We start from the raw sequence: 23,767 nt of genomic DNA on the forward strand, positions 1-23,767 counted from the left end.
AACATGACTAATCAGTCAGTTGAAAGCGACCATTAGTGCCTGCATAGTGTACCATACCTTCTCCATTCTGCCTGTACTGTAGATTTCCAGGTCAAAATACTGGGGGATTTGCAGAAGGTTTGCTACTTTCTCTGCATCAGCAGAATACTAGATTATTGAAACAAAGAAAATGAAAAACAATTAATGTCTATACTACAGAATGAAAACACTATATACATTATCAGTAAAGAATATATTTTGTGTGAAACTGTACCTTTGAAAGTAACATAGGAAGCGCAATAATGAAATGTTCAGTCAATTTGTTTCTGTCATCTATCTGAGTTTTCCTTTCTTTTGCAGTTAACACCTGTAAAAATAAGGAAAAATGTGCTATAAAATAATTAAATGTCTTAATGTCATTAATACAATAATAAATCGAAGGGTCAAGATCCCAAAAGTGGAAGCTAATTCAAAATGGAAAGAAAGCAAGAAAGGAAGGAAGAAAAAAAAAAAGATCATCAGGGATGAAGAGCATGTGAATGGGAAAGCAATAAGAACTCCAGTTACCTTAAGGGAAAACCTCATTTCTTTCATTGTGATATTGTCTCCATACATCCCCCATTTTTGGGGTCAAAACTTGGCAATACTGAAGTCAATGAAAATTTTGCTATTGCCTATAATGGTACCAACATTTGGCCCTCAGAGGAACCACTGTGACCATCCAATCGGACCTCTTGTATAACACGGGCCATAGAACTTCCCCAAATAATTCCTAGAGCAGATCTTTTAGAAAAACATTCAAACTTGATTTAAAAATTGTTAACGATAGAGAAATCCAGCATGATCCCTGCTAAGTTGTTCCAATGGTTAATTACTCTCACTATAAAAATTTACAGCTTTATTTCCAGTCTGAATTTGTCTAGCTTCATCTTCCAGTCATTGGATTATGTTAGACCTTTTCTGCAAAACTGAAAAGCCCATATTAAATATTTGTTCCCCATGTAAGTATTATAGTCTGTCATTGTCACCCCTTAAACTTTTCTTTGTTCAGATAAATAGCTTGAGTCTATCCCCTAGAAGTCATTACTTCTAATAATTCTCATGGCTCTTCTCTGAACCCTCTTGAATTTATGAAAATCGTTCTTTGAATTGTGAGCACCATAACCAGACACAGTATTTCAGCAGCGGCTGCATCAGTGCCAAATCAGAGGTAAAATAACCTCTCCACTTGAGATTCGTGTTTATGCCTCCAAGGATCGCATTAGTTCTACTGGCCACAGCATTGTGCACTGAGTCATAGTAAGTGGGGTGCAAGAAAACCCAGAGCAGGGACTCTGCTCAACAGCTCCACAGACGGGCCACCTTCCAAGTTCCTTGGGACATGGAGGTCTTAAGACTTGCGTCTAGCTCAGACCAGAGTCCCTCTTGACATTAGTCAGTAAGATGCTTGGCTTTGGTGTAAGAAGTCAGGCAGGGATTCAACAGGCATACCGCTAGGAAGGATCTGTCCCAGTGGTAGGGCTAGAATGCATAATGACCCAAATTGAGCCCCTTACCAGCTTCTACTGCAGACACCCCAAAACATACTAGTATGTTCCCTTACACGGTGTGCCATTATAGGCACTCCTGAGTTGCTGCTGGTCCTGGGCCCTAAAATTTCATAGTCCCAGTCCATGTGATCAATATGGCACTGGTAGATTCTGGGTCTAAGGCAGATAGCCAAGGTCACTGGGAATGTGGCCGACCTTCAACAAGCCAATCAATATCCCCATTTTAGACTCTAGTCATTCTCGTAGACTGAGTAGACTGGAATAATCAGACAGGAGAAATCACCGCACAACTTCCAATGCCTTGAGTTGTAACAACATAACTTTTGCAACTGGTGCAGGGAGTTCTTTTCTCAGTACTTCTAGGGAGGAAGAGAAACATCCAGACTCCTGACTTTTTTTTTTTTTTTTACTAGAAATGTGCAAGGAAGTTGATGATATCTGTGTGTCCTGATCTGTTGATCAGTGCCCCCTGGGGGGGGCCTGAAGGCACCAGTGAGTCTTTTCCCATGAGTGGAAGTTCCATTGATTTGATGGTCTCTGAGAAAAATGCAGCTGAAAATTAGTATGTCCAGGGTAAAAAGGGAAGATGTGTTGCCTCATATAAAAAATGTATACACTAGGACTGACGTTGAGATGGAAATAGGAGACAGACTTGTTGAAAATATCTGGGTAAGGATAAAAGGGGTAAAAAACAAGGGTGATGTCATGGTAGGGGTCTATTACAGACCACCTAACCAGGAAGAAGATGTGGATGAGGCTTTTTATAAACAATTAACAAAATCATCCAAAGCACAGGACTGGGTGGAGATGGGGGACTTCAACTACCCAGACATCTTTTGGGAAAATAACACAGCAGGGCACAGATTATACAAGAAGTTTTTGGAATATATTGGAGATGTTTTATTTCAGAAGATGGAGAAAGCAACTAGAGGAGAGGCTGTTCTAGATTTGATTTTGACAAATGGGAGGAACTGGTTGAGAATTTCAAAGTGGAAGGCAGGTTGGGAGAAAGTGATAATGAAATTATTGAGAGAGTTCATGATTCTAAGGAATGGTAAGAGGGGAAAAAAAGACTAATAATGGTAATGGATTTTAAGGAAGCAGACTTTAGCAAACTCAGGGAGTTGGTGGGCAAGATCCCAGGGGAAGCAATTCTAAGGGGAAAAACAGTTCAAGAGAGCTGGCAGTTTTTCAAAGAGACATTATTAAGGGCACAAGAGCAAACTATACCACTGCGTAGGAAAGAGACTACCCTGGCTTAACCAGGAGATTTTTAATGATCTGAAACTCAAAAAAGAATCATACAAGAAGTGGAAACTATGTCAAATTACAAAGGATGAATATAAACAAACACAAGAAAGCAGGGACAAAATTAGAAAGGCCAAGGCACAAAAACAAGATTAAACTAGCTAGAGACATAAAGGGTAAGAAGAAAATATTCTTCAAATACTTTAAAAGCAAGAAGACGACCAAGGACAGGGTAGGCCCGTTACTCAGTAAGGGGTGGGGGGGGGGGAACAGTAACAGAAAATGTGGAAATGACAGAAGTGTTAAATGACTTTTTCGTTTTCACCAAAAACTTTAGTAGCAATTAGACATCTAACTTAATGAATGCCAGTGAAAATGAGGTAGGATCAGAGGCTAAAATAGGGAAAAAACAAGATAAAAATTACTTAGGGCTTGGCTACACTTGCAAGTTAGAGCGCATTAAAGCAGCCCCGGGCGCCCTAGCTCACTACCCGTCCACACTGGCAAGGCATATAGAGTGCTCCTGGTATTCCACCTCGGCGAGATGATTAACGCTTGGTGTGCATTGGCTGAAATGCCCGGGTGTCAGTGTGAACGAGGTGTTGCATTACTGCGATCTGATCAGCCTCCGGAAACGTCCCATAATCCCCTTAAGTCAAGTGGCCACTCTTGTCATTGTTTTGTCATCGCTGCAGGAATGCAGATATGCCCTTTGAAAGCTCTGTTTCTGACAGCTAGCATGCTTATCTGCTCCGAGAAAAAGCAACCATTACTGTGGAATGCTGTGTGAGAGAGAGGGGCGGGGGAGGGAAGGGGGGGACGGGGACTGTTGCTGTCTGAACTTACAAGACAGCATGCTGACACACACTCTGCCCCGCAAAAACCCACTCTCTCTCCCCCCACATACACACAACACACTCCCCTCCCTCATTTGAAAAGCATGTTGCAGCCACTTGCATGCTGGGATAGCTACCACATTGCACTGCTCTCTGTGGCCATTGCAAGAGATGCTAATGTGGCCACGCCAGTGCACTTGCAGCTGTCAGTGTGGACAGATTGCAGCACTTTCCCTACTGCACTCTATGAAGGCTGGTTTAACTCAAAACGATCTACATCTGTAAGTGTAGCCATGCCCTTAGATAAGTTAGATGTCAACAAGTTACCAGAGCCTGACGAAATACATCCTAGAATACTCAAGGAACTGACTGAGATGATATCTGAGCCATTAGCAATTATCTTTGAAAAGCCATGGAAGATGGGTGAGATTTTAGAGGACTGGAGAAGGCAAATATAGTGCCAATCTATAAAGAGGGGAATAAGAACAATCAGGGGAATTACAGACAATTCAGCTTAACTTCAGTACCCAGAAAGATAATGGAACAAATAATTAAGCAATCAATTTGCAGACACCTAGAAGATAAAAAGGTGATAAGTAACAGTCAGCACGGATTTTTCAAGAACAAATCATGTCAAACCAAACTAATAGCTTTTTTTGACAGGATAACAAGCTTTCTTGATAGGCGGGAAGCAGTAGATGTTGTATATTTTGACTTTAGTACGACTTTTGATACTGTCTTTCATGATTTTCTCATAAACTAGGGAAATACAACCTAGATGGAGCTACTATAAGGTGGGTGCATAAGTGGCTAGAAAACCATTCCCAGAGAGTAAGCATCAGTGGTTCACAGTCAAGCTGGAAGGGCATATCAAAATGGGTCCAGTTCTGTTCAATATCTTCATCAATGGTTTAGATAATGGCATACAGAGTACACTTACAAAGTTTGCGGATGATACCAAGCTGGGAGGGGTTGCAAGTGCTTTGGAGGATAGGATTAAAATTCAAAATTATCTGGACAAACAGGAGAAATGGTCTGAAGTAAATAGGATGAAATTCAATAAGAAGAAATGCAAAGTACTCCACTTAGGAAGGAAGACACAGTTGCACACATACAAAATGGGAAATAACTGCCTAGGAAGGAGTACTGTGGAAAGGGATTTGGGGGTCATAGTGGATCACAAGCTAAATATGAGTCAACAGCATAAAACTGTTGCAAAAAAAGGGAATATAATTCTGGAATGTATTAGCAGGAATGTTTTAAGCAAGACACAAGAAGAAATTCTTCCACTCTACTCCAAGCCGATTAGGCTTCAGCTGGAGTATTGTGTCCAGTTCTGGGCATCACATTTCAGGAAGGATGTGGAAATATTGGAGAAAGTCCAGAGAAGAGCAACAGAAACGATTAGCAGTTTAGAAAACATGTCCTATGATGGAAGATTTAAAAAGTAGGTTTGTTTAGTCTGGAGAAGAGAAGACTGGGAGGGGAAGGGGCGGGGGAGGAAAATAACACATGATAATAGTTTTCAAGTACATAAAAGGTTGCTACAAGAGGAGGGAGAAAAATCTGTTCTCTCTAACCTCAGAGGATAGGACAAGAAACTTAAATCGCTGCTAGGACTGTTTAGGTTGGACATTAGGAAAAATTTCCTGTCAGGATGATTAAGCAGTGGAATAAATTCCATAGGGAGGTTGTGGAATCTCCATCATTGGAGATTTTTAAGAACAGGTTAGACAAACACCTGTCAGGGATGGTCTAGATAATACTTAGTCTTTCCTTAAGTGCAGGGGACTGGACTAGAAGACTTCTCGAGGTCCCTTCCAGTCCTGCGATTCTATACCATGTATTAGTTATTGTGGACTATCATAGAATCATAGACTTTAAGGTCAGAAGGGACCATTATGATCATCTAGTCCAGGGGTAGGCAACCTATGGCACGTGTGCCGAAAGCGGCACACAAGCTGATTTTCAGTGGCACTCATGCTGCCAGGGTACTAGCCACTGGTCGGGGGGGGGGGGGGGGGGAGGAGTGCTCTGCATTTTAATTTAATTTTAAATGAAGCTTCTTAAACATTTTAAAAACCTTATTTCCTTTACGTACAACAATAGTTTAGTTATATATTATAGAATTATAGAAAGAGACTTTCTAAAAATGTTAAAATTTATTACTGGCACACGAAACCTTAAATTAGAGTGAATAAATGAAGACTTGGCACACCACTTCTGAAAGGTTGCTGACCCCCGATCTAGTCTGACCTCCTGCACAACACAGGCCACAGAATCTCACTCACCCCCTCCTATATCAAACCTATGGCTGAGCCACTGAAGTCCTCAAATCATGGTTTAAAGACTTCAAGGTGCAGAGAATCTTCCGGCAAGTGACCCGTGCCCCACGCTACAGAGGAAGGCGAAAAAAAACCCAAGGCCTCTGCCAATCTGCCCTGGAGGAATATTCCTTCCCAACCACAAATATGGCTATCAGCTAAACCCTGAGCATGTGGGCAAGACTCACCAGCCAGACACCCGGAAAGAATTCTCTGTAGTCACTCAGATCCACCCCATCTAACATCCCATCACAGGCCATTGGGCATATTTACCGCTAATAGTCAAACACCAATTAATTGCCAAAATTAGGCTATCCCATTATACCATCCATAAACTTATCAAGCTTAGTCTTGGAGCCAGATACGTCTTTTGCCCCCACTGTTCTGTGGGCCATGGTAGCCAGCCCCCAGCAACTTGGTGAATGGCAGTCTCGAGAGCCCAGTGAGCCACAGTGAAGGCCCTGGCCTGAAGGTAGGGTGAGCACATGTCCCGATAAAATTGGGACCATCCCAATATTCAGTCATTTGTCCCATGTCCCGACGGATGTATGGTCAGGACGCCATTTGTCCCAATATTCTGGCTCAGGGCTTTTTTTTTTTTTTTTTGCTTCGGTGGCGCTCCAGACTTACCCCCCATGTGTCCCGATATTTTGTTCATGTAATCTGGTCACCCTAACTGAAGGGGAAAGGTCTGGTTAGCCCAGGGCGGGCAGAGACTACTGAGCCTCTGACCATGTGGCGAAGGATACTTTATCCTGGAAGAGGAGGATTTTTTGTTTGGCTGAAGGGCCAAAGTACTTTAGCAGTGGAGGGAAGCTGAGGCACAACTGCACTTAGGTAACAGATGAAGTAAGCGCTCCTTCGAACAAACACTTCAGGGCATGGAAATGCACAGTCATGGCATAAAAACAACCTTATCTCAGCCCTCAAATGATACCATATGTTTGGATTTATTTTAAATTTGACCTTTACTCTGAAATTCCTGGTTTTGAAATGCTCGTTTTTGAGATAATTACAGCATGCATGTAATGTGTCTTACCCTCAAATTAACAATCTATTCTCTCATCCGTAACTTCATCTTAAGTTAAGTCTGAGAATTTCTCTTTTTTTATTATTATTAAAATTTCATATCTGAATGTTGAAAAAGAAACCCAAACAGAATGCAACCACGTGACATGGACAATGAGTGCCAGATATGAAGTATCAATCTCATTTTTTTAAGGTAACTTTTATGGCCATATTCACTAACAGACTCTGGCCACTTTGCACTGAGGTGAAGCAGGACAGAGAAGCTGGAAAAATATGAGCAAGTTAAGCATTGAATCTAGAACTTATTTTCCATTGGCTTAATCATCTGAAATACCAGATAATGTTTGAAAATGTTTTAATTATTTTTTCAAAAATGCACAGAGAAACAGATTCACAGTGTTAAGAGTCACAACAGCTGGTTTTCCACTCTTATTTTCAAAAGTTCATACCTGTGTTACGAAGTAATCCATACTGTGATCTAGTGCACAGGACAAAGTTTGATCAAGTTTAGTTTAAAATTTTAATTATTTTTCTCATACACAGTCAGTCCAAATTTAGGCTGGAAATTAGAAAATTTCTAACCATTGGAAGAGTGAGGTTCACAGATTCAGATTCATAGATTCCAAGGCCAGAAGGGATCATTGTGATCATCTAGTCTGACTTCCTCTATAACACAGACCATAGAACTTCCCTAAAATAATTCCTAGATCATATATTTTAGAAAAACATCTAATCCTGATTTATAAATCCTGTGATGGAGAATCCACAAGGACCCTTGGTAAATTGGTCAAATGGTTAATTACTCTCACTGTTACAAAAATTACACCTTACTTCCAAGGCTGAATTTGTCTAGTTTAAACTTCCAGACATTGGATCATGCTAGACCTTTTTATGCTAGACAAAAGAACCCAATATTAAATATTTGTTCCCCATGTAGGTGCTTATAGACCCCATGTAGGTGCTTATAGTCACCCTTTAATCGTCTCTTTGTTAAAGTAAACAAACTGAGCTCCTTGAATCTATCACTATAAGTCATGTTTTCTAATCCTTTAATTATTCTCATGGATCTTCTTTGAACCCTCTATTTATCCAAATTCTTCTTGAATTGTCGGCATCAGAACTGGATATAGCTTTCCAACAGGAGTAGTGGAGAAAACAACCTAACTAGTTTTAAGATAGATCTTGATAAGTTTATGATAAGATTGTATTACCGATGACAGTAGGGGACTGGAATGGATGATGCAGGAGGTTCCTTCTAGTCCCACGTGTGGAACATTCTATGGGGTTCACCACGCCCACTGGCACTCACAGGGACAATTCTCCAGTTAAGAAGTTAAAATTCTGAACAGCTGCCCGTGGATAAACCTGGTAACTGCATCACAAGTCCAGTATTCTGATTCTGTACTGGCAGAAGCTGCTCACTGGGCTCTCTGCTTACATCACTTGGGAAAGGACTCAGACCCTGGGTCTTACAAGGCAGTCTTTGCCCACAATTTTCCTCCTCCTGCTCTGTCAGGCTAATTTATGGACCTCTGTCAGGGTTTTGGTGTTTCAACAGTGCCCCCTTGAGGTGTTAATGGGGTTCTATACTGACTCCAGATCCAGTCACTCAAGTGGAATCATTCTGAAGGGGACAAAGACTCAACCGTCCAGCTGTCTCTCTCTGGATGCTCACCCCTTCTGGGAATACAACCACCAACAAAAAATAAAGCAGGAAAATAAACAAAGGAAAAGGAATTTCGAGTCAGTCCCAGTTGGGCCTCTAGCTTCTCTTCCTTCAGAGGGGCCTTGGATGGGGTGCAATCCAGTTCAGAGTCTGCTGGGTGACCAGCATAAAGAATATGATTCAGCTCCCTTCACCTTATGGGACTTGGGGTTTTCTTTTAGGCAAGGGAACAGGCTCTACTTGCTGCCAGGCCCCTCCATGTGAGCTGGGAAGCTCAGTGCTCTGTTCCCAGAGTTATCCTCTGTGAAGCTGAGCTTCTCCTCCTCTTTAGCTCCTCCTCCACTCTCGATATGACTTGCAGGTGTGGAAGGGTTCGGGCCACTCCAGCCCAGATAGGGTGATCATATTTCCCAAAGAGAGAACGGGACATCCCAGCTGCTCGCCCAAGGGAACCCCATGCTATTGCCCGTTGCTGTAATCCTGTCACCCTCCACTGAGCGCCAGGCTGTTGCCCGGTCGCTGGAACCCTGATGGCCCCCTCTGTGCAATAAGGAATCCCCCACACATGCTGGAACACTGCTTCCCCCACACCCTGCCTCCCCCATGGGGATCTGGCATCTCTGCTCACCCCCTCCACACCACACACAACTTTTTTGACAAAAGTGGGCATTTGTCCTGTTTGCTCTTTCCAACTGATCAAGTGAGCAAGAGCAAATGGGACAAATGCCTCCTTTTGGAAAAAAAAGTCAGGACAGCTGGGACAAGGCTTAAAAAGGGGACTGTCCCGGCCAAAACGGGACATATGGTCACCCTAAGCCCAGAGCAATAACTTAACTCCTTCCTGCCTGGAGCAAGGTTTACACACCTCATTGCAACCTCAGTGAGGGAGCATACCAGAGAAGACAAGTGCAGCTAATCTTCTGTCTGCTACTGTCTGTCTCCGTTGGCTGTGAGCCTGAGAGACACTGCTCCTCCCCCACATTCAGGCAGCATGGCAACCTTAATTTGGCTCTCTTGTACATCTGAATTATGATAGCGTTAAATCACATGATCACATACTTTTTGCTCCACCTCTTAGGAATCTTGCTGTAGTTGGATGAGTGAAGAGTGAAAAACCTCCTGTGGGTATGTGAAAAGCTTTTACTGCTGCTAAGTGAACCTTAATGGAATTCACAGAAAGCCCCGATTTTTCAGTTCCAATAGGTAATCCAATACCCTGGGAAAAGGAGAATGACTAGCCAAAATCTGATGATGGTTACACCAAAGATAATATCGTTTCCATTTCTGGGATGTAAGTATTTCTTGTAGATTCTTTTCTATTACTATTTAATAAAACATGTTGCACCTCTGACAAACAGGATATCTCTATTGCCAAGAACCATCAAGGAACCATGCTTGGTACCTCAGAATCTGCAGGTTGGAGTGAAGTGTTCAACCAGGATCTTGGGTCAGTGGGCAAGGACTGATTGTAAGCCTCCAGGAAGGGCAAGAAATTAGTCTGATCAAATAGGGATACCAGACCCGTCTGGGCCACATTGGTTCAATCAATATGACTCTAGCTCGATCTTGTTTCATCTTGTTGAGAACCTTTAACAGCAACAGTGTCAGTGGATACACGTAGAAAAATCCTTTCATCCATTAGATGAATAGAATGTTTTGTATCACACGGAGCACTACCTAATTGTGACATTCTCCAGGGTACAATCTGGGCTGTTGAACAGCCGTATCCTCTGAATTCTCCAACCTGGGGTGCCTTTTACACTGCTTTACTGTGAGAGCAACCACTCCTGATCTGCCCCCACACAACCTCCAGCATGTAAATTATTTCCAGATACACTGTACGAGTGCTATGGCCAGTCACTCCTGAATTACACTGCAAGGCAACACTCCGTCCCAAACTTTCCCCAGAAATGTCTATCTGGTACTCCACAGCCCTCTCCTGGACAATACAAGCTCATATAAAGTCCTCCATTTTATGGATTTTCTCAAACACTTCAGTCCAAGCACACTGGTTTAAACAAAACAATAAAACAAGTTTATTAGCTGGAGAAGGTTAGATTTTAAGTGATTACAAGTAATGAGGCATAAAAGTCAGAATTGGTTACAAAGAAATAAAAGGTGAAACACAACTAATACCTAACTTAACAAGCTAAGTGAATTCAAAGCAAAAGTCTCTCTCACTACATGTTCTTGCAGTCTTACTGGCCGAATTCCTTTCTGCCAGGATCCCTCCCCAATCCAATGATGCTTCCTTTGTTCTTCAAGTGTTATCAATGTTGTGAGTAGAGATGAAGGGAGAAATGATTTGGGGCATCTGTTCTTCATTCTTTATACTTTTCCCTCTCCTTTGAGAATCATCTCCAGCTGGGGTTTAGGAGACAAAGTCTGTGGGGACAGGAACCTTCAGCTGTTTCTTTGTAAATTTCTTGCTCACATCCTTTTTCTTGCCAAAGAATGGCTGCTTAAACAGACGATAGTTCATTTTGTTGACACTACTTGAGGCATCAGTTTGCCTTTTGTCTCCGAGGAACTGGTTTGTGGCTGCTTCCCCAGATTTGGAATATGTCTTAATAGCATACAGTAGAATCTTATAACTTTACATACGCTGTTGCCATACATATTTGACCAGGACAAAAATGGTCAGCAAATCAGGAGTTTTCAGATGATACCTTACAATGCGCAGTTTGTACAAAATTTATCATAGACTTGAAAAAGGTGTGGACATAGGGATATGGACTGTCAGACTGATACATTTTGCGTTGGCTGCCATGGCAAACAGAGTACCCTCCCAGCTGAGAATATCTTGTGGAGGACTCAGAAGTTCAGTTCCCATTTGTAACTTTGAAAGAAATGCCTGCTGAGGTCATCTGCGATAGCGCTCTCAACACCTGGGAGGCAAGAAGCTGAAATGAATATGTGGTTAGCTATGCACCAACTTCAGAGTTTTATCACTTCAGCCCAGAGAGATGGGGAATGTGCACCATCCTAATGGTTGCTATAATACATGCATGCCTTGTTTCTGTCATTATCCTTACAGACTTTGATTTGATTAGCAGTAGAAAGTCTGGACAAGCATTTTTGATGGCTCTCAATTCCAAAAGATCAATGTAGAGAAGCTGCTCTTGTAGTGTCCATTTTTCCTCAACCTTGTGAGGTCCCAGATGTTACCCACAGTCCAAAAATGAAGCATGTGATATCACTATGATAGGGGGAATCTACAAGAATGGACCATCTGTGCAGGTTTTGGTTTGGTACTTCCACCAGATGAGTGAGTGAGGAACCCACTGGAGTACAGACATTAATCTGCCTAAACTGCAAATTTGTTTGGTTTGTAATCCGTTCAAAGCCATCCCTGTAGACCTCGGAGGTGTAATCTGACATGCTGAACACTACAAAGATACAAGCTGACCTGTGTCCCAGCAGCTGAAGACAATCTTTTATTATTACTTGAGAACCACCCAGAATCTTTTACATGAGATTTGCTAATGCATGAAATCTGCTGGATGGTAGCTATGCTCTGCCTGTCAGTGCAGCCAGGGAAACTCCTATGAAATCTAAATGCTGTAGAGGAGTCAAAAAGGACTTTTCAAGGTTAATTTGAAGGTCCAAGTTGTGAAACAGGGAACAAGTACTCTTTACTGACGTCAACACTTCCTGATATGCTCTGTCCCTGATCAACCAATTGTCTAGGCGTGGGGAAATGATTATACCCAAACGACGTAGGTAAACAGAAACTACTGCCAGAATGTTTGAAAATATCCTTGGTGCTGAAGACAGGTCAAAAGGGAGCACCCTGTATTTGCAGAGCTCATTGTTTATTAGAAAACAAAGAAATCTCCTGTAGTGAAGAGTGAATAGCAACATTAAAATGAGTCTTCTAGGTTGAGAGTTGCAAACCAATCTCTTACTTCTAACTAAGGAATTATATCTGCAAGTGTCACCATCCTGAATTTTTGTTGCTTTACACATTTGTTTAGAGACCTGAGGTCTAAAATTAGCCTCCATCCTTCATTCCTTTTGGGAATCAGGAGGTACTTTGAATAGAATCCCCTGTGTTCCATAGGAACTGGTTCTATAGTTCCTAAATGTAGAGGACATCTTGCTCTAGCAACTGATCATGAGAGGAATCCTTGAAGAGGGATGGGGAGGGGGAATGGGTAGGAGAGATAGATTTGAAATGGATAGTGTAATCAGCTATTATGGCTTCCAAAACACATTTGTTCAATGTTATATGTTCCCATGCATCCTGAAAATGGGAGAGAGGGCACCCAAAAGGACGGAAGGGTGTAAGATAGTGCAGCTGTAAGACCTTGTCAGTTGGACGGTTCAGACTCTTGACCAAGCCATCAGAACGGTCACTTGGAGGACATGGATGACTAAGATGATGTAGCTGTAGCCAAAAGAGGTTTCTTTTTTGTGTATCTTGGTCTCTTGGACAGAGGTTCAAAAGGTCTACAATATGTTGAATATCGATGGGCATGCTCTTTGTGTCAACTGAGACCTAATAAATATCCTTTTATTTACTGGAGTGTAAATCCCTAGGGGTTGCAGTGTAGCTCTTGAGTCCTTTGAAGTGTGGAGAGATATATCCGTCAAGTCCCCAAAGAGCTTGTAACCATCAAAAGGGAGATTTTTGATAGTACTCTGAACCTCTCTTGTAAAGCTCAACAGCTGTAGCCAAGATGCTCTTCTTATGACCACTCCACTGAAGACAGGCCATGCTGCAGTATATGCTGCAAACAAGGAGGCCTGGAGCAATGTCTTTGCTAAGAACTGACCCTCTTATATAATGGACTTAAACTGTCCAGATGTTCTTCTGGCAGATGTGCAACAAAATAATTGAAACTATTACAATTTAAATAGTTGTATTTGGCCATGATCACCTGATGATTCACTATTTTTTTTTTTTTATTATTTTTATTCTGAACTGCAGCGTAGGATGTATGAACAAAAAGTTCGAGTCTCTTGTGATCCTTACTGTATGGGGTAGACTTTTAGTTACGTTGTCTGCCTTATTCATTAATGGCCTCCATTACTAAGGATTTTGGAGCTGGGTGAGAAAACGAACTCTGATTCCCTAGCTGGAATCTGTTCTCTTATAGGTAGGCGGTGTGGTATCAGGGGTTAGCCAAACCCGCTTAACAGACTCCATAAGAGCTTCATTGACTGGAATGGCAATCTTCATAGATGTAGAAGTTTGTAACATACTAGAGTTTATGGTGAGACTCCTGAACCTCCTCTAAGGGAATCTGCAGCATGTCAGCAATCTGCTTCATCACAGCCTGAAACTGCCTGAAGTCACCCGCCATAGAAGGCGATGAAGACATGACAGCTCAATTAGGAGATAAGTAGGATATATTAGTAAGAGGTGTCACCTCCTCATCGACCCTTGCCTCTTGCTCCTTAAAGATCACTCTGGCCTAGGTGATGGTAAAGAGGGGTGAGGAGAATGGACTCTTCTCTGTTTCTTCCGGTAGTGCGAGGACCGCAATGTGAACTGTTGGCGATAGAACACCCACAGATCCCAGCAAGGCCACTGAGAAGGCCCAAATAGCATAGGTTGTGGCAGCCATCTGTGTTCCTGCCATGTGGGTGTCATATCCACAGCTACTCGCTGAAATGGAACCTTAATTATGGGCAGTGGCTGGAGAGGGGCTTTGACCTGATCTTGGGGTTTTCCCACGCTTTGGCACACCTCACAAGACATAGGTAGAAACATCCTTGCCCATTCCCTCCCAGTGGAAGGACTTCCCAAACGGTCTTTGGTCCTGTTCACTCCAGCAAAGCCACTAGGATGATTGTGGGCTAAGCTCAAGAACTTTACCCGGTACTTAGTTGGAATTACCAACTGTCTTTGAGGAGGCCAGTGTTCTTGGTGTCCACCAGAAAGAGTTTTCTTGTATAAAAGTCCTCTTTCTACAACAAACCGGGAGCTGAGAGTTGGGTTGCGCCGTGCCGCCGTCCAAGCTCTCTGGAGGCTTTCATCTGCTTCCTGCTCAGCCTAGAACTGTTCCCTTGATACTGGAGACATCAGTTCCTCACTGGATTGTGGATTTGGGCTTGGTCCCTCTGGAAGCGATGTAGGTGATGGAGTTGTTTTCGTTGACTGTGACCCACTCTCCACTGGTGCACTATGTTGTATTTCAGGTTCCAGCTGAGCCTCTTGCGTAGATTTATCTGCTGCTGCCAGTGCAGGCTCAGTGGTGCCCTCTGGCGTTGGAGTGGTAGATGGGATTCAATGCTGGATTCAGTGCTGGCTGCTCTGCCCATTCCGGTTCTGGGACTGGTTCTGGTTGGGTCTCTGGGACTGGATCCACTATGGCTGTTGCAGTCATTGGCAGGGGATCCGGTTCTACCACCTCAGTTTGGGGCTCTGGTACAGGGATAGGTATGGAGGCTTGCTTAGTCTGGCTGCGGGTGACCATTCCCACCCTCTTGGCTAGCTTCACATGGTTGGCCAAGTCTTCCCCCAGCAGCATGCGAATGGGATAATCATCAGACTGCAAAAGTCCACATTCCTGACCAGCCCTTGTACTGGACAGGCATCTTGGCTGTAGACAAGTTTAAAGAGTTGGACATGAAGGGTTGAATCGTCACTTGGGACTTTGGGTTGATGAATTTGTGGTCCACTAAGGACTGGTGGATAGCTGACAGCTGTGCTCCAATGTCCCTCCACGCAATAACCTTCTTCCCGCCCACACTCACAGTTTCCCTTCACTCTGAGGGTATCTGGGAAGCATCTGGGCCTGGGGAACTTTGGTGTGATTCTGGTGTAATGAACTACAATACCCAGCTCGTTACATTTAAAACATCGCCCAGCTGACTGGTCACTGGGGCAAGGTGGGTTGCTGGAGACTGGTGAGGTGGGACGATAAAGTGTTTGGGGTTTTCCTTGGGCTGCCCCCGGTGGTAGGGTGGTGTTTCGGATTGTCCCTTCTGATATCCGCTCCAACTGCTACTAGCTTTTTTCTTTTCTGCCACCTCCACCCATTTGGTTCCGATCTCCCCCACCTCGATTATAGTTTTGGGCTTCCCATCTAGGATGTACCTTTCTATTTCCTCAGGAACATCCCCTAAGAATTGCTCTATTTGCATAAGGAAAGACAGATCTTCCAGAGATTTAACACTTGCTCCTGATATCCAGGCATCCAAATTTTTTTATAATGTGGTAGGCGTGTCGGGAAAATGCCACGTCTGGTTTCCACCTTAGGGCTCTGAACCACCGACGGGCATGCTCAGGTGTTAGCCTCATTGTAATTCTGGCCTTTTTAAAAAAAAGTTCGTAGCTGTTCATGTTTCCTTAGGCATTTCAGCTGCCACCTCTGCTAAGGGTCCACTGAGCTGTGGCCTCAGCTCCACCATATACTGATCTGTAGAGATGCTGTACCCAAGGCAGGACCTTTCAAAATTTTCTAAGAAGGCCTCTATATCACCGCCTACCTTGTAGGTGGGGAATTTTTTGGAATGGGGAGCGGTACCTGGAGAAGGATTGTCAGGGTTATCTGGTAGACTCAGCTTAGCCCTTTCCAGATCTAAGCGCTTCAGTTCTAATTCCGTATCCAAGCGTTTTGCATGTTGCCTCTCCTCCGCTTCCAATTCCAAGCGCTTTAAGGCCATCTGTCTTTCATGTTCTTTCTGTATCTCTTCAGCTTCCAATCTGGCTAATTCTAGTTTCTTTTGGACCTCACTTTATGTCACCCTAGCCTTCCTATGCTTAGCTTAGCCTAACCCAACCTGAGAGCTAGAAAGAAAGAAAGAAAAACAAAAAACCCAGCTTGTTAATTCCCTTACTGTAACTTAATTCCTCTGCCTCCAGGCAAAGAAAAAAAACTCCAGCTGCTCTCAGCTTAAAAGTATCCTTTTAAAAAAAAACCTCCCTGGTTTTCAATCAGCCAAAAGAAAAAATGTTTTTAAAATCCTGAGGTCTGTGCTTCTGGTTCAAAATTATCTCACCACGCTGCCACCATGTCAGGGTTCCCTCCCCACTCTGATCTCTGGGGTACAGATGTGGTGACCCACATGAAAGACCCCCTAAGCTTATTTCTACCAGCTCAGGTTAAAAACTTCCCCAAGGCACAAATCCCTTCCTTGTCCATGGATGGTATTGCTGCCACCACCAAGTGAGTTAGGCAAAGATTCAGGAAAAGGACCACTTGGAGTTCCTATTTCCCCAAAATATCCCCCCAAGCCTCTTCACCCCCTTTCTTGGGGAGGCTTGAGTATAATATACCAACCAATAGGTTAATCAAGTGAGCACAGACCAGACCCTGGGGTTTTTAGGACACCAAAAAACAATCAGGTTCTTAAAAGAAGAACTTTATTATAAAGAAAAAAGTAAAAGCAGCACCTCTGTAAAATCAGAATGGAAGGTAATTTTACAAGGTAATAAGATTGAGAACACAGAGGATTCCCCCCTAGGCTCAACTTCAAAGTTACAAAAAGCAGGAATAAACCTCCCTCTTAGCATAGGGAAAATTCACAAGCTAAACCAAAAGATAATCTAATGCATTTCCTTGCTTTACTTACAATTTTTGTAATCTTAGATGCTTATTTCAGGTAGGATTTTAGGAGAGGTTTTTTTTCCGGCCTGGTCCCTCTCTCTGTCCCAAGAGAGCACAACAAAGAGACACAAACAACCTCTTTCCCCTCCCACCCACATCCCCCGATTTGAAAGTATCTTCTTTCCTTATTGGTCCTTTTGGTCAGGCGCCAACCAGGTTATTTGCGCTTCTTAACCCCTTACAAGTAAAGGAGGGATTTTATGCTACCTTTAGCTGTATGTTTATGACAACGTCAGTATAGGAGGGAGAACAATGTGTCCTAGAATAGGTAGAGGAAACCTGCCCTGAGATTTGAGAGACTGATGAGTCCTCTTGCACATACTCATAGCTATTCAGCTTGCAGAGTAGATGAGGGCAATGTGGTGTTCTAGGCGATAGTGGGATCGGTGATCAAGAGACTCTTGACAACTGACTAATCCACAGCACTTGTTAACAGAGGAGATTCTGGCTCAGAAGGTATTATCAGATCCTTAGGGTACCTAAACTCTTGAGATACTGACGGTATCAAAGATTGGGCTGAGTGGGAACCTATGGAGGATGGCTTCAGTACTGTTGCAGCTGGCACCGAGCACTTGTTATGGGATTCCCTCAGTACTGTAGGTAGGTGAGCAGTCTTTGGTCGTGTTGATTTTCTTGTTATTTGTACTGAGTGTTGTTTAGGGACAGAGGTGGTCTTTTCAACCCAGGGCAGAGTTAAGTAAGGTTAACTGGCTGTGACTGGCGTCTATTGATGAGCACAGGTGATTTGTAGGGGAATGGAAAGTCTGCATGCTCCTTTCTAACTGAGCAATTTGTATCAATTCTGTGAGAGGCAGAAACTGTTTCTTTAAAAAAAATCCAATTTTAAACAGGAAAACCATGTAAAATAGGGAAATTCCTCTCTAACTCCATTATGGCTGATGGAAATCACCTTAGGAAATCCTTACTGTGCTTAAATTTTGTTGCAATATTTGATGGAACTGTAAGATCTATTTAAACAACAGTCTACAGTGATAAGAACAAAAGAACAGCCATAATGGGTCAGACCAAAGGTCCATCTAGCCCAGTGTCCTGTATTCTAACAGTGGCCAATGCGAGGTGCCCCAGAGGGAATGAACAGAACAGGTAATCATGAAGTGATCCTTTCCCTGTCGCTCATTCCCAGCTTCTGGCAAACAGAGGCTAGGGACACCATCCCTGCCCATCCTGACTAATAGCCATTGATGGACCTATCTCCTCCATGAATTTATCTAATTCTTTTTTGAACTATGTTATAGTCTTGGCCTTCACAACATCCTTTCGCAAAGAGTTCCACAGGTTGACTGTACGTTGTATGAAGAAATACTTCCTTTTTGTTTGTTTTAAACCTGCTACATATTAATTTCATTTGGTGACTCCTAGTTGAATCTTATTCTGTGAAGCTGAGGAATATTGACATAATTAATATTTATGAACTCTTTGTCATATTTGCTGTACTGCTGCAAACTGATTTGACAATACTTACCTAAGTAAAGCAGTTAATAATTTTGTCTTTGCTTTTTTAAAACCAGAGAAGAAAATTATTTTTCTATAAATATTTTAATAAAATTTATTGTCTGTCATTTTCAACAAAAGCATTCCAAAAAAATGAGATGCCTTGTCTAAAATTCTGAAGAAAGTGATTTTTCTCAAGATATAATTTTACAACTACCTAATTACTTAGGAATGCAAAAGAACTTTAAAAAATTCAAACGTATTCAGATTTATCATTTCCATTACTTTTCTCCAAAAAATATTCAAGTCAGAACACAATTAGGTGGTTACAAAAGTCCCATAACATATTTTGTCAACTGCAACGATCTGTCACTATGGTTCTAGAGTACATCGATATAATATCATCATAGAATCATTGAGTGTAAGGCCAGAAGGGGCCACCAACATCACCCAGCCATCCACACACTAAACCCGACAGACAAAAGTATTACAATATATCTACACCTATAACATATAAACATTTCATAGTGATACAAAGATCTGAACCATCTATTTCAATAAAACTCACTCTCTTGCCAGTTCCCCTGCCCACTGGTGGATGTGCTTCAGCAGCTTGTCGAATTGTACACACCATCAGCTCAATCAGAGCACTCTCTTGTCGGTCAGACATTGCTGTGGAGAAAGAAAAGGAAAGTAGATTTGATCAACTGTATTAAGGTAATCATATACATGGTGATTTTATGGAATGCATGCACAAAATGTAGTAAACTAGTCAATGGTAAAACTTTCAAGAGTACCTAAGTGATTTAGAAACTGTAATCCCATTTTCAAAAAGGGGTCTAGGGCCTGATTTTCAAAGGCATTTAGGATCCTAATGATGCAGAGAGGAGCCTAAAGAGATTTTTAACAAGCACCCATTGATTTAATTAGGAGTTAGGTGCCTGGGTGCTTGTGAAATTCTAATTAGGCACCTAAATACCTTTGAACATCTGGACCTAAGGTCAATGTTGAAAATGGGACTTAGGTACTTCTGAAAGTTCTACCCTGAGGCTAAATGTTAATTTAGGACACAATCTATTCAGACCCATTATATAAGCTTTTCAAAATAATCTATTTCACCATTATCAGAAATTCCTGGTTTAACAGATTTTAAGGCCAGAGGGGACCATTATGATCTTTTACTCTGACCTCCTACAGAACATAGGCTACAGAGTTCTATCCAGTGGTTCCTGCATCAAGCCCATAAGTTCTGGTTGAGCTAGAAATCTTTTAGAAAAGCAACTGGCTTTGATTAAAATACTTTAAGTGATGGAAAATCCACCACACTCCCTTAATTGATTGTTCCAGTGGTTAATTAAACTCACTATAAAATTCATAAATTATTTCCATTTGGACTTTATCTAGCTTCATCATCCACCCATTGTACTTTGATGTGTGTTTTTCTTCAAGATTAGTAGGCCCTCTACCATCAGAGATCTTCTCCTCGTATAGGCACTTGTAGACTGTAATCAAGTCAACTGTCTCGTTTACAAGCAAAATAGATTGAGATCCTTAAGTCTCGCATCCTATTGCAGGTTTTCCAGTCTTCAAATAATTTTTCTGAATCCTCTCCAATTTTTCAACATCCTTTTAAAAGTGTGGATGCTAGAAACCACGAATCCCACATACATGGGTAAAATAATCTTCCTACTCCTGCTTGAAATTTCTATTTATATGTCCAAGGATTGCATTAGCCTCCTTAGCCACAGCATTGCACTGGGAGCTCAGGTTCACTTAGTTAGCCACTATCACCCCTAAGTCCTTTTCAGAGTCACTGTTTTTCATTATATTGTTCCTACCTTGTAAGGATGGCCTGCATTCTTTGTTCCTATATATATATGCCCTTGCATTTGGTTGTATTGAAATGAATGTTGTTTGATTGTGCCCAGCTTATCAACTTACCCAGATTACTCTGCAACAATGACCTGTCCTCCTCATATTCATCCCCTGACCAATTTTTGTCATTTGCAAACTTTAGCAAGGATCATTTAATATTTTCTTCCTGACCACGGATAAAAATATTAAATAGCACTGAGCCAATGACTAATCCTTGTGGGATCCCACTAGAAACACACACATTCAATAACAATTCACCATTAACAATTACATTTTATGATCTATCAGTTAGCCAGCCTCTAATCAATTTAGTATGTACTACACTGATTTTGTAGAATGCTAGTTTTTTTAAATTAGCATGTCCAGCAGTACTAAGTGAAATTGCTTACAAGTACAACATAGTCCAGCACCTTTACCAAGAAAGCTTGCACTCTCATCAAACAGTGATATCAAGTTTGTTTAACAGGATCCATTTTCAATAAAATTAATACCATTCAACATGGATTTATGATCTGTTCCTGCCTTCCTTGCTGAATTTTAGAGCAGCTGTACCATATTTCTATGATCAAAGTCAGGGTAACAGACCTGTTCATCACCTTTACTCTTTTAAATAACAACACATTAGCCTTTGAAATACTAAAGCCACTGGAGCTCTGCACCAGCACAGGTGTCTGTCTGAATGGGGCCTTTGTGTAGTCTAGTGATCACAGCAGTGTACTTAGAGCAAAAGTTCCCAGCTTCTATTCCTGATCTTGCCACTGAATTGGGTAACTTTAGGCAAGTCGCTTAACTTTACTGTGCCTTGGTTTACCCCATTTAGAAAAAGCTATTACAACAGTGATCAATATTATTATTTCAAATTTATAATAATGCAGCCATCAATGTTCTGCACCAATGTGTTTTTTCTTTTAGTTTTTATGTTTATTTTATATTAAAATGATGATGATGATAGGTAGGATTTTCAAAAAGCACCTAAATAATTTAGGAATTGGGAGGGTGGGACACAGTGAGACTGTGCCTAAGTCACTTAAGCACTTTTACATTTCTTGCTAGTCGTGTTTACCAGGATTAGATTTTAAGAGCTTGGATTTTATAAATAATGTGATAGATGATTATACCTAAAAAACATAACTGACTTTTGAAACAAAATTTTTTGGTTCTGGAATTTCCAAGGTTTATATAATGTTTTATATTTTGGTTTCTTCAGGTAAATGAAGGTAGTTTAAAAATATAAACAATTTAAATTAAAAAAGTAAGTGGTGAAGCTAACAACGATTCCTGCTAAGCACTTACTCTTTCAGTACACATCTGACACGATATTCTTGTTATTTCCCCACATATGTCAATTAGATATGAAAGTGTGAACAATAAAGTCTATTTTCACTACTCACTAAATAGCAATGGCAAATTAAGCATCAAATCCAAAACTAGAAGCCAGGTCTCCTGCTTCCAAAGCCTTTGATACACCCATTAGGCCACAGTGTTTTAGTTAACCTATCAAATTATGTCACTGAAAATATTGGGCCTGAATTCTCTCCTGCCTTGCATATTTCACCCACCTTTTACTCATTTTACACAGCTATAAATGTCCACAAAAGGTGCATGGCAGTGAAAATTTAGGCTGAAAGGGAGTGAATTTCAGTATTCTACACCAAATTACTCCATTGATTTGTATGCCCGTATTTTGGACTCACTTAGTGCTTCTTCACCTGTAGCCATCAAACCACTTTACAAATGAGGTTATGAATTATTACATACATTTTACTAACTAAGGGCAGAGATCTGAACAGATTTCTAAGAGTCACTGTGCTCTAGTGTATAAACTCCATAGATCTTGCCACCTCAATGACCAGTGTGTCTTGTGCCAGATTTGCTACAAATTTACTAATTATAACTTTTGGCAAGTCATTAGCTCTCTTCCTCAGCTACCCAACCTGGAAAACTGACCCTGCATATTTGCACCAAGCCATGTGGATATTTTGATGGGGAATGTACAAAGATAAGCAATTTTACTTGACGTAGGATTTTCCCTTCACTTTTGAAAAGTAGCCTCAGCAAGTCTGGAGGTTAATGATATTCTCTGCTACCCCTTTTTCTCCATCATTTTCATTGGCAGAAAATCATGTCTATTTTCTGGCAATTCCTTAAACATTTTGTAGACTTAAGACCAGTATGGACCACTGTGATTATCTAGTCTGATCTCTGCATAACACAAGCCAAAGACTTCAGTGATTTCTGCATCAAGCCAAGCCAACAACTATATCTGGAGCATGTCTTAAAAAAATCCAATTTTAATTAAAAAAAAAAGTCAAGCGTTGGAACATTTATCACATCCTATGGTAATCTGTTCCAATGGTTCCATAACACACTAATCATTAATATTCTTGCATGATGCATGTATGGTAAATGCCCAAAGGACCATACAAATATAAAGGAAATATGGGACTAAATTGTGTTTAAATCAGACAAGTTAGGGGAGTGTGAAAACAGGTTTTTCCAGACAAAGGAAAAACCAAGACCTCCATCCAGTTGCAATCACAGACAATTAACAAACACTGGCATATCTGAGGTTGCAGGGACAGATCAATTTGCATTGTAGGAAGCACCAGTGGGGAAGAAATCAGCATGGAACCTCCTCCTCCAAACTCAATGGCACCTTTCCTCACATCAGGGGCACTGGACTTTGAGAAGGATACATTTCAAAAGTTCACAGGATTATAAAAGAGAGGGACAAAGAACCCTAAGTTATATTTTCACCTAAGATGACAAAGGAACTGAGCATTTTGGACTTTGTACGAGATTCTGACCAAGGATGTGGTCAGCCATTTTACTGGAAGAAAGTGTAGTAAGAATCTCACCTTGAACCAAGATTGAAGTCATTAGAAAGCATTTTTCACTTTTATTCGCTTGTAACCATTTTTGACTTTCTTCCTTAGACTTGAATTCACTTAGAATCTTCTCTCTTTTTGCCAATAAACATTTTACATTTAATCTAAACCAAGCCAGTGCTGTGTTCGAATTGAAGTGATTGTTATCTCCAGTTAAAACAACAAACTGCTGTGTTTTTGTCTTTTTAATGGAGCAACTTTTACTTCCCTAAAAGTTCCAGTAGAAGGCTGGACATTTCAGGGCAGACGGTTTGGGGGAAATCTGGGACTGGGGATGTGTTGGGATCACTCAGTTAGTAGTAACCAAGGCTGAGGGAGATCAGAGTGTGGCTATGATGTAACAAGCAGGGTGCTGAAGT

At 41.5% G+C, this 23,767-nt stretch overlaps 1 protein-coding gene across 5 annotated transcripts in view; it reads right to left on the bottom strand.

Moving 5' to 3' along the window:
- Positions 1–23,767, bottom strand: part of STAG1 (stromal antigen 1) — a 391,372-nt gene that overhangs the window by 128,062 nt on the left and 239,543 nt on the right. For all 5 annotated transcript variants that reach the window (XM_054039941.1, XM_054039940.1, XM_054039942.1 and 2 more), the window contains 3 exons: positions 19,214–19,317; positions 254–346; positions 58–147 (listed from right to left, as the gene is read on the bottom strand). In XM_054039941.1, the coding sequence (XP_053895916.1) occupies positions 58–147; positions 254–346; positions 19,214–19,317 (287 nt within the window). The remainder of the gene's footprint in view (positions 1–57; positions 148–253; positions 347–19,213; positions 19,318–23,767) is intronic.

The sequence above is a fragment of the Malaclemys terrapin genome, chromosome 9, assembly GCF_027887155.1.
Source record: "Malaclemys terrapin pileata isolate rMalTer1 chromosome 9, rMalTer1.hap1, whole genome shotgun sequence".
Lineage (NCBI taxonomy): Eukaryota > Metazoa > Chordata > Testudines > Emydidae > Malaclemys > Malaclemys terrapin.